At 37.6% G+C, this 12,473-nt stretch overlaps 1 protein-coding gene across 1 annotated transcript; it reads right to left on the reverse strand.

Moving 5' to 3' along the window:
• Positions 1-118: 118 nt before the first annotated feature.
• On the reverse strand, positions 119-8,519 carry erh (ERH mRNA splicing and mitosis factor). Its single transcript, XM_053484968.1, has 4 exons — positions 8,413-8,519; positions 6,821-6,908; positions 5,732-5,852; positions 119-494 (listed from the first exon to the last, which is right to left on the reverse strand). The coding sequence occupies exons 1-4, from the start codon at positions 8,413-8,415 to the stop codon at positions 392-394; spliced, it is 315 nt and encodes a 104-aa protein (XP_053340943.1). The 5' UTR covers positions 8,416-8,519; the 3' UTR covers positions 119-391.
• Between the last annotated feature and the right edge of the window lie 3,954 nt (positions 8,520-12,473).

A 12,473-nucleotide genomic window follows, 5' to 3' on the forward strand; every position in this document is an offset into this window, starting at 1 on the left:
ATACAAATCTAATCAAAAGCAAACATTACCTAACAGTTACCACCGTTTTATAAAACTAGATAAAGTTATAAGATTACAAAAAAAAAATAAAAATGAACTGCACATCAGAACTGAACCCTTGGGATCACAGTTAGCTTTTATTTAAACCACTTCCTCAACTTTGGTGGATTAAACGTAAAAACGAACATGGGTAAGAAAAAAATAAAATAAAAAGGGTACACATTATTTTTGAGCATTTTAACGTTTACACAAGCAAGGGGAAGTCTCAACACATGGCCGGCTCCAGCTAGCTTGTCCTCCGATGCAGTGATCTAATGAACAAATTTGGGGTGGAATAATAAAAGTCAATGCAGCCCACAAGAATCTTCCTTCATTCCTGCATTCCTTCGATCTATTTCCCCGCTTGCTGGGCCTGACGTCTCAGCAGAACGTAGATCTTCTCTTTGATCCAGTCTTTGTTGTAAGGCTGGTAGGTCTGTGTATCAGCCCGGTACCTGTACAAAACAGCAGAGAAATATTTACATTAAGTGTTTCATTAAATAACCCAGATAAAAGTTTGCATTAATTCGTTTAATTCTCAATTATGATTAGTTAAGACGCTGAATAATTTCTTAGAATCAGTAACATGGTCTTCTCCAAATATATTAGAACATTAAGACTGTTAGTAAGTTTAGTTTTTGTCTAATGACTAATGGTTTCTTGTTGCCTAGATGTGTTCTGTTAAAATGACTGCTTAATTATTTAATAGCAGTGTGTATGCTTTTATTTTTTTGCCCATCTGTTAGGAGTGTTTGTATGAAAAAAAAAAAAATGAAAAGGACATGTATGTAGGACACACATGTAGACTAGAGCAGTGGTTCCCAAACTGGGGGATGGGACCCCTCGGAATAATTTTATGGGGTCGCGAGAGGGATTAAAAAATTATGTTTTTTTTGTGATTATAATACACACTTCAGTATTACAAGTAAATGCTATAAATAAATATTTTCTGATTTGTAAAGATATTAATGATTGAGTGTTTAAAATATAAATTCCCGACTAAAAGATATGACGTCACTGTGCAGCTACTGGCTCACTAGTTATTGCTACAGCGCACAACTCCACGTGAAAACCGCAACTGCCAAAATGGATAAATTTGTTATTCGCAAATCTAAAAATGTTGAATGACAGTTCGCCTGAGTCATTGAAACCATGTACATCTACCAATCATAAGAGCAAGACCCCGTCAGACCAAAGTATGAAACGTCGAAAATATCAGGAAGAATTCATAAAGTATGGATTCACTTGATCTACTGTTGACAATGTAGATTTCCCTCAATGTGTAATCTGTTCAGAAGTGCTAGCTCATGAAAGTATAAAGCACAGCAAAACACTATTGCTCAATAAGCAAAAAAAAAAAAAAAAAAAAAAAAAAAGTACATCCTTCCCATTAAAAGGTAAGCCAAAATTATTTTGATGTATAGTAAATGTAGTAAAAATACTGTGAACAGATTATGTTTATTGCTTGTTTTTTTCTAGTGGGGGGTCACGAGATCTTGTCGATCTTCAAGTAGGGGTTGCTGGCTTGAAAGTTTAAGAACCACTGGACTAAAGAGCTGCCTATGGAAAAAAAAAAAAAAAAACTAGCCTTTCCCAAGTGAGGAAAAAGATGGAAAATCTCTGAGCACAAGTAAAACAACAGAAATTAATAAAGATTGTGAGAGCTGTAAAGGAAAAGCCTAACACACCATTTAGTGACAACTTCCACAGGGCAGGTGAAGGTCTCTCATTAGCATTAAGAATCAAAAGACCAGACCAAGGTCAGTCAGAGCCGGGCCAAAAAATTTTTGGAACCAAGATGAACCTTTACCAAAAGTGTGAAAAGGAAAGGATCTGCTCATGATCCAAAACATACAGACTCATGGTGGAGCATGGTGGAGTTAGTGTCAGGGCTTGAGCTCGCATGGCTGCTTTTGGAACATTCTCTTTAATCTCTATCGAATATGGAACTCACGATAGAGCAGGAGAATTAATTCATATGTCTACTGAAGCATTCTCTCTGACAAGTTACAGAAAAATGCAATCAATCTTTTTTTTTACTTCATTATGCAGAAAGGCGATCACTTAAAACACACTTCCAAAGCAACAAAGGACTTCCTGGACTGTCCAAGTGAATCAGTGGACCTTAACCCAACTGAGCAGCAAAACAAACAGCTGAAAATCATTAGACAATTATCACTAATAAAAAAATGCCTACTGATGCATTTATTATTAAATTTGGGTTATAAACAACCAAATATTAAAGTGACTTTTACTTAAGAACATTCCAATACTTTTGCTTACCTGAAAATTGCCTGGTCTGTCACATGTCAAGTTGTTTAACACAAATTCACTGTTTGATCTCAAACTCAAATGTCCCCAGTGTAGCAAAAACAAAAGATATGGCCTTGCCATTCCAGTACTGTTACAGGAACTGAATATTAATCAGCAAAGATCCACCTGATTTAACACTAACAAGCTGATTGCACTAAGCTGAAGTAAAATCTTAAATTGTTAACAAACCTTAATTTGTATTGCAGTGTATAAGTATCATGATTTTATAATTTCCCAATTCAATATTATGTTTTCCCAGGTTTCATTACTAATTTTAAACAAATTTCAAAAATAATTTGCGCCTACTAGGATCCGGTGCTTTGAATAGTTCGGAGCACACCACCTGTAAGTATATAGAGAAACACCACAATTTTATCACTTAAAATGCAAAAATATACAAGCGGAAAAAAAAAATTTGGAGTCTATGTGGTGATGCATAAATCACTAATTTACAGAAAGTGTCTCCCTTTATTCTCCCAACCTTCAAGTTTCCTGCCACAGGAAAGTGTTCAAAGAGGACTTTACACTTTGCAATAATGTGAGAAGCTGTGGGCTTTTTAAAAAAAAAAAAAAAAAAAAAAAAAAAAGACAAGCTGGTGTGGGGTGCAAACTATGCTGCTTCATTAATATACCTAACGTAAACGCAGTGGTTTTGACACCCTTACTTATTACCCTGAATCCCAGCGCAATCAGCTCAATCAATATTAGCAAATCAAACTGGTACCTTTCTTTAATAAATGTCTCTTACAAAAAGTACATGGTTGACCTCTTCCCATAATCTGTCAACGAAAACAAAATCAGTTAGTACCCGCTACTTGCTTCAAACTAAACTCTTAAATAACTTTTAAAAACAGAGAATTCCCTTTTTTGGAGCCATGAAAAAAAAGTCAAATTTGACATGTGCAAGTCAGAATAGACCTATTTTTTACATTTCAACAGCTGTCTGACATGGCCCCACCCACTTCTGGATAGCAAAAGGGACATTACTTAACGGATACCAGTGCTAAAAACCCACATATCAAACCAGTCAGGTTTTAGCGAGAAAACACATCTGCTAAAATGTCAAACAACACCCATTCTGAACAGCTTCCGTGTTGTTTTTCACGCCTAACCCAAGCTGCAACACTAAAGAGCTTCTAACGCAGGGTTGAATCCCAAATCTCTCTATCTAACCCCTAATCAAGAGCACTACCTGGTGTGTGAAACAAGGGACTCTATACCCTAAATAGCACACTAGCTTTTATCTTCACGCTATTTGGGATTCAACCTTGGAACAATTTTTTTTAATAAGAAAGAAGTAATGCAGTATTACCTGCACATCATCTATTAAAGCATAAAGCAAAGCATATTCCACAACATTGTCTCATTTGCAACAGAAGCACTGAAACACCATCAAATCCACAAGGAATCAAATTTTTACACATTCTGAAATTTGCAAATTGATATCCTCATTATCTTAATTCGTTTTTCACACGGAAGCTTTTTACGCAAGATATCCTTCAAATAAGGTAAGACAAAAATCAGTGTATAAAGCCCCATGAACCCGGGAAGATTTTATAATTTCAGTGATTATAAAATCTTAGATTTAAGTACAGTACAAATTCGCCTCAGTCTCAGTGCTACCCGTGGTGAATTCAGACATTTTACACTGATCCCCATTCCTGTGTGGATCAGCCTGGTTAAACACTGTTGAGGGAGTTTTGGAGGGGGGCAAAAAAAAAAAAAAAAAAAGGAATACTGGCCAAAAAAATAGTTCACGGCTGCTCAAATTACCAATCACACTTAACAGCTCACTCAAAGAGATGTTTAAAAATAAATTATATTTAAAGGCTGGCACATGAGGCATACCAAAATAAATAAATGTTAAAAAAATAAACACACAAACACCTATAATGTAAAGTAAGGATAAGTGAATTACATGTTTGAAACCAAAATCCTGAAACATGCACATACTGTATGACCAGAAAAATTTAATACACCTGAACATCAAAGTGTCCCATTTCAATTTCACTTCACTGAAACCAGGAGTTAATTTTCACACTATTTCGTATGACTGATCTGTACCGTGCCCAGGAATGATCGCTGGCCAGTGGGAAAGGGGAAGCATTTACATTATTTTTGCTCCCCATGTTCGGGCGCACTTGTGCATTTTTACTCTCAGATATAGCAGGTGGCATTACGCACCTAGTTGGTTCGTGAGCCGCCATTAAATACAAGACAAGAGAAAACAATGAAGTCAATCCTTGCGCTATGCATAATGTTACTGATATTATGGGGGGGGAAAAAAGTAAAAAGCGACGCTCTCATGTGCTTTCCTACTTTATTAGCTATGGCTGTGTAGGTCGAACGATGAGACTGGCGCGTGTAGGGCTGAAACGATTCCTTGAGTAACTCGAGTAATTAAATTGCAAAAAATGATCGAAACAACATCTTCTGCCTCAAAGCTTCTTTTAATCAATTTAAAAAGCTTTCGTTATGTTTTTGCGCAATTATTTATTTGGCGTGACACAGCGCGCTTCCGGATGCAAGCCGCCAATAAACACTGACGAAGAACAAGCACTTGCGTCACTCACAAAGCAGAGGGAGACGCAAACAGTTAGCTGTGTATTGATTTGAGAGAGTGTTCTGTTGCGGGCTGCAAAATGGAAGGGAACAATAAAACTATCATCGAGCCAAAGAAGAGAACTTTTAGTTAAGTTGCACAACTGGGTGTTTAATTATACATTTTATATTGCTGTGTAATTAAGTAAAAGTACATTTTATCCGATTACTCGATTAATCAATTAAATTTTTGGTAGAATACTTGATTTCTAAAATATTCAATAGCTACATGCACACAAATTTCGAAGGAGACAGATGGCACTGATGACACCTACATCCATTCTCAGGTCTGATTGGCTTCCATAGCTGATTTGATTCGGTTCCCGATTGTAAAATGCTTGTGTTCTAACTGATCAAAATTAACCAGACTTTTTGGGTCAAGTGTTCTAAAAACCATCTGTGGCCCCTAATGTGAAACGCCCTAAAAAGTATACCTATACCTCTTCCAGCATTAAAATGCGCCTGTAAGCAATGTGAGCTCCATGAAGACATGGAGTGTTGAGGTTGAACTGGAGGTACTCAAAGGTCCTTTAAGATGCCATGCGAACAAAATCTAGTAAAAAGCCTTCCCAGAAGAAAAAAAAGGAGAATTTTTTCAGTAGCAGGTGATGATTAAACCTGGAACGGTATGTTTAGCGAGCACATAGCAGTATGATGGTCAATTGCAAAGACAATTCTGGTCATATAGTTGACTTCTGAAACAGAAATTAAACTTTAAGCCTGTTATATGGACCAGGTCCGTTCATATCATCATGCTTTGTTTTCCACAGACACTTACACTAAACAGCTGAGGTCAGCCAGGTCATCAATGAAATCAAACAGCTGGCTGATGTCGTACGTGATCGACGGGCTGTTGGGGTTCATCCTTTTCAAATGTTCCTCGTACATCTTACAAACTCCTAGGGGGGAAAAAAACGCATTTTAGCAACATAAAACCGTGAGTAAAAATTTTTTTACATTTTGGCTATAGAATTTATTCTAATTAATTTTTAGAAAAATAGAAATTTAGAAAAATTCGATATAAATTTGCTTTTTAATATACTTTGTCCATCTATCAAGAGGCTTTAGTTTTCCCTCATTTAATAAATGCTTTAGGCTGAGCTGCAAGGAACGAATGCACTGCTGTCTTTACTTCTTCATCAGAAGTGAATCTTTGTCTTCAGAGGGCTGCTTTCAAGGGACCGAACAGGTGAAAGTCTGAAGGAGGGAGATCAGGATTATATGGGTGATTCATTAACACTTTATAATGAAGTTTACCACCTTGAAATGCAGAGAGTTGACAGTGTGGGCAGAAGTGTGTGAATGGTCATCGTCACGAAAGATCACAAAGCCCTTGGATAGCAGTCCTCTGCTTTTGATCTGTAGTTTAGGCTTCAGGTCTTCAATAAGCGTCTCACTGATAATGTTCCAATTTTGGCTCTTGAAAATTCCAGGGAACTGTAGGTGTCAATTTTCTAGATGCTGGCTGCATCTTCAACGTTTTCGCAGTGAGCGAATGAGAACGTTTTCGTTCCATACTCTCACACTTTACCATTTACTCTCAGGCTCGTAGTGATGAATCCATGTCTCATCAAAAATAATAATTATTATTATTATTATTTTTTTTTTTTAGAAAACTTCACCTTCCTTAGAGTGAGGTGTTTCGCAGACCCTTTTTTTAACTAATCGGCACACACTACTCTTCACAAGTGGGTCATCCATTTTTCCTCACACCTCAGTTACAAATGAACTGACGTAACACATTCACACCCGCACAACAGTGACTGGGGAGACTAATAAAGCACTGATAAAAAAAAATGTATATAACTGGAGTGCGGATCATTTTTGACTCACCCCTGTACTTATATAAAAAACGATTTTTACTTACCCTCCATGCACTCATTTACAGACTCATAGTCGGCATACGTTCTTCCCTCTGGCCTTTTGGTGGGCTGAACCAGCAGAATTGTGTGAGACTACAACACAAAAGGTACAAACACAAACATATAGATAGTACATTAAATAAAATTTAAAAAACTGATCTGGCTTTCCAAAAATAAATATATATTTTTATTACATAATTGAATAATTTAACAAATACAACATAAAATACACATGGTAATGAATCCCAAATTGCTTGATATTAAATCTAAATTCAAATCATTGCAGCGTGTGAAAGTCATTATTTATCCGAGCATTTTTGTAAATAGTTTTGGGTAAAGAAGCAGATCTGGGGGACTCATGAGCATAGAGTATTATGGAGAACTGGTATGTTTAGATGCCGTCCCCACAGTCATTGATCACTCAGTAAAGTGATTTGTTGATTTACATTTCAGTTCCCCCTCATGTCTGTTTTTCCTTCTGGCTCTCCTTTTTACTTATACTGTCATAGTCAGTCCTGCTGGAGTCCCTGCTTACACTCTACACTAAATATACGTTCACCTTATACATTAGGTGGCCATGATCATACCTTACAGTTATCTCTCTCTCTCACTGTCTCTCTGTGTTTCAAGCTACACATGCTGCTCCTGAGCTGCCAGTGATCCAGACCCACTCTGCCCTCCGGACCTGTCTGACTGCTTCTGTTTGTCGTGTGTAGTCTGCTTGGGATGCGTGTGCATGAGGACGGTTCCACTTTAACATGTTTAACAGGTTCTGGCCTCGACTTATGCACACAGCTGTACTTTAAGGACTTGTGACTGCAGTCACCTAATAGTACAGGAATAGAATGTCCCACAGTTTTGTAGCTGAGCCTCTACCTTTAAATACATCGCGGTTATACTGAACTTACAGCCATCTAACACACAGTTATGACTGCAAATCAATTCCTGCTATCTGATGTCACCAAAATGAGGATGGGTTTCTTTGTAGAGTCTTAAGGTTTCTTCCCATCGTCCTCGGCTTGTTCATCACTCACTATCTGATCATATCATATTTGATTCATACATTCTTTGTCAGACATTTCATAGTCATTCCCTAATTTTCTTCTGATTCTGTAAAACTGCTTTGCGACAATGAGCGTTGTTAAAAGCGCTATATAAATAAAATGTTATTGATACATTACACGACGGAAGTAGTGCGCGTACGAAGTGAGCAGGAAACCGTTTGAGACTCAGCCTGAGACTCGGGCTGTTTGCTAGCTAGCTAGCTAGTTAGCAAGCTGGTGTGTTTTACAGGCTGGTTAGCAACGTATCCTGGATAACTAACTGATCATTTGTACTATATAATGATCATTTTCAACAATAATTATGCCTATGTAAATAATATCACGATAACCTCTCCGCTCCCAGCAGACTGAGCTAACACGGTCCGTGGAGTCGTGACGGTTAAAGCACGATGCTAACAGATTTCACGATAGCTAGCTAAAGCTAAAGTGCGCTAATGAAACAATAGCATACCTTATTAGCAACTGATAAGACAGATAACAAATACAAACCACTCAATACAAAGATAAAAATTAAGCTCAAATGAAATACGTACCATGTTTGGACCCAAATGTAACGAAGACAACTGAGACTGTCGTTAACGCCTGCAGCTCTTTTCTACAACAGCTGCACAAGCATGAACAAAACAAAAGTCCACTTCCGTCGGCACTGGATCGCACCGGTTTTCAAAATAAAGGTCACGAAACAGAAAAGAATGTGAGGCTGTTGAGTATGTATTGAGATACAGTATATGCAGGAGAAGCTTGATTCGATGGTACAACTCCAAGAACTTAGGAGAGTAGAGAGCAATGTTAAGAGTCTTTTAGAACGTGGGGTCACTGATCAATAAGGGAGGATTTAATTTTATTTTTGAATTTTTTGAGGAGGATTGGACTGGAACTCCGGTTGCCTCTCATAGTCCAAAGATATGCAGGTTAGGCTAATTGGCATCCCCAAATTGACCATAGTGTGTGAGTGTGTATGCCTTGCGATGGATTGGCATCCTGTCCAATTTGTACCCTGCCTCGTGCCCTAAGCCTCCTGGAATAGGCTCCAGGTCAACGCGACCCTAAATACAGAATAAAGTGGTAAAGAAGATGAGATGAGATGAGATTGGACTGGAAAGTCTGCTTTAAAGGACAAGAAAGCTGAGGAGAGAGATAGAGAGATCTACAGGTGGTGATAATGCACCTACAAAAATCCAACTAAATGCTGAATTGTACTGAGATGAAACATGTTGAGAAGAAAAAGTGTATGGAAGTACCAGATAAAGCAGATGAAGGGTTCAAGACACAGAACAAGATGAAACAAGATCACGGAGGGATGCATTAAATGTTTCTAAGAAAGGCTGCTCTGGAGAATCAGCTCTGGAGGCTGGAAAGATGTGTGAGAACCTACATTTGGCATCAATGGAACCAACATACTGGATTCCAACAGTCATTAAAGAAAAAAAAGAGACTAAAAACAAAGAGAGACTGTGGCTAGTCACAACTACTTTCCACTAACCACTTCACTTTTTTTCCCTGAAAGAAGGCACACAACCCAAATTAATGTTGTTGTAGTTCTTTTCAGGAATATTCACTATGGTTCTAAACATAGTTAATTATTGTTTAGCTACAGTGGTTGATGGGAGCTATAATAATTATATGGTATACAGTAATACCATGTTTTCACTACATCAACATATCTCATGACACTAATATGGGTTTTAATGTGGAACATTATACAATACAGCTTTACTCTGGTAAATTATGGTATCTATGATACTAATATAGGCAGCACATTGGCTTAGTGGATAACACTGTCGCCTTGCATCTCCAGTGTCCAATGTCCCTCCATTTTTCCCCCCACAGTTCAAAGACATGCAAGCGTACCCAAAATAGCCCATAGTGTGTGAATGCTGACTGGAAGTAAAAATGGGATTAAATCAAATGGTCACCATTCACCTCCATGTTCCCTAGTTGGATTAAAGAGGTTCCTAGATGGATGGATGGATTGTTGGATGGATGGATGGATTAATGGATAGATGGATGGATGGATGGATGACATTAATATGCTTTTACTATAGTACTTTAATGGAAATATGACATTTTCATGGTTTTACTGGGATGGATGGATGGATGGATGGATGGATGGATGGATGGATGGATAGATAGATAGATAGATAGATAGATAGATAGATAGATAGATAGATAGATAGATAGATAGATAGATAGATAGATAGATAAAGTATTTTATTAATAAAAAAGAGAAATTGTATCCAGTTCACAGATTATAGAACATATAAGCTCAATTTTTACTTTAAAAAGACCTATAATACATTGTTATAAGAAAATAAAAATAATAAGAATATACTGTTTCTATGTATATGTACATGATGATTTTATATACTGGTGGGAACTTAATTAACTCTACATAATGTGCACCAGAAAGTTAAAATATTAATAAAAGAGAGAATGAAAGGACACGATGATATCAGTACAATGTGGAAACAGAATGTATATGAGCCTATTTATAGAGATGTAAGAGAAGCAGCTCCCTCTCTTGACACACAGCAAAGTTATTGTAAAGGCTAATTGCAGTCGGTAGAAAAGACTTACTGTAGTGTTCTTTGTCACAGCAAGGCTGAAGACAAAGTCTTGTTGAAAGTGCTTTGCTGTTTAGCCAGTAGGTTGTGAAGGGGATGTAAGGTACATTATTCAGCTAGCCTTCCTGATTAGCTTGAATTTTCTAGAGTCACTCCTTCTGATGCTGCTGCCCCAGCAAATATCAGCAAAGAATATTGTATGAGGTGGTTCCTCTTGCACCAATCCACAAAACTGTCAACTATGCCTCTGTACCCTGCTTCCTGACCATCGTTAACACACCCCGCAATGGCAGAGTCATCTGAGAACTTCTGCAGATAACAGGTTTCAGAGTTGTACTGGAAGTTCAAAATGCATAATGGGAAAAAGAAAGTTTAAAATACTGTCCCCTGCAGTGATCCAGTATTGCTGGCCATTTTTTCAGACAGACATTCTCCAGCCTCAAAGTAGCTGGTGATCCAGAAGGTTGTGGAGGTGTCGACCTCTTTTTAAGCTTCTCTTGCAGCAGTGCAGGTTTGACTGTGTTAAAGGCACTAGAGATACACTACCAAAAAACACGATTCTAACAGTGCTGCTTGCTATCTAGCTAGCTGAGCTGCAATCTAGCTGAGAAAGAGTACGCTAAAAAAGGTAAATGATGGTATAATCCACACCACGCTGAGGTCAGTGGGCAAACTGCAGTGGGTCTAGGAAGGTGCTAACAGATGAGCCAACACTATCCTCACCAAAACCTTCATTATTAAAGATGTAAGGGCAACTGGTCTGTAGTCATTGAGGGTGGGTGGGTATGATATCAGGTTTTGTAAAATTTCACAGAGCTGGTTAACACAGGCCGCCAAAACTCTGGGGCTGATACCATCAGGGCCTGCAGCCTTCCTTCAATTCAGTGTCTCCAGCTGTCTCTTCACCTGACTTCTTGAAACTGAGAGGGGACTAGAGGGCACATTCCAGACTGCTGGATAAGGGGTGGTGGTGGAGCTGTGAAGTTCATTGTGGGAGTTTTGGTGTGGATATATGAACAGTGTGACCCTCTATTGTTAGTCACTAGGGAGGTGTGAGGGGGAAGAAGTTGTGAAGGCGGTGGGGGAGGAGGTGTCCGTGTGACTGGAGGAAGGACTAGAGGGGACAGCTGGAGATCCTGTACTAAACAGGTTGAAGAAAAGGTTGAGCTCATTTGCTTTGCTCAGGTCTCTCTCAATCTGACCATTCGTGGCCTTAAAACCATTAACAGTAACATTATTCATATCAGGCCACACATCTCTCATATGGTTCACCTGGAGCTTATTTCCCAGCTTTCTCCTGTATGCATCTTTGCACTCCTTCACTTTCAGTTTCAGTTTCACTGTGGTACCTTATGTTAACCATTACAGATGGGAATCATCAGTTACATTCCAAAACATTATTAGCACAGCACCTAGGTGTGCGATTGTATACGTATCACGATTTTATAAAGATCCTGATATTAAAAATTTCCCCCATTTTGTTACAATTTTAATCCTTTAAAAAATTATGATTAATTAAATGCAGCCCATTTCTTATAACATTAGTTTTATATATATATATATATATATATATATATATATATATATATATATATATATTTTTTTTTTTTTTTTACAGTGGTATGTTATGGTATGAGGATACTATGCTATTATTTTCCTTTATGTAAATTATGCCACTCCTGTTTTTTTTTTTTTTACAGGATCATATGTCATATGTTACAGTAACCTTGTTACTACAATATATTTTTTTCTGGATGGTATATACTGTATTATGGTATACTGTATATGTGCACTGAAAGCCTTATTCATATGTACAAAATAAAAACAAATGCTTAAAAAGGGATGAGGCCTAGATGAGTATATATTCATGTATATATATATGTTTATGTATATTTAAAACAATGTCCATAATAAACTGTGTTTCGAGTGCAGTGTTAATGTGTGTGAATGTGCTAGGGAATTACAATGAGATTACATGTGGAGAGAGTCTGGTGCTGGCAGCTGATGAACTGAACAGCAGTGCTGAATTA

This window comes from Clarias gariepinus, chromosome 2 (assembly GCF_024256425.1).
Source record: "Clarias gariepinus isolate MV-2021 ecotype Netherlands chromosome 2, CGAR_prim_01v2, whole genome shotgun sequence".
In the NCBI taxonomy this organism is placed as follows: domain Eukaryota; kingdom Metazoa; phylum Chordata; class Actinopteri; order Siluriformes; family Clariidae; genus Clarias; species Clarias gariepinus.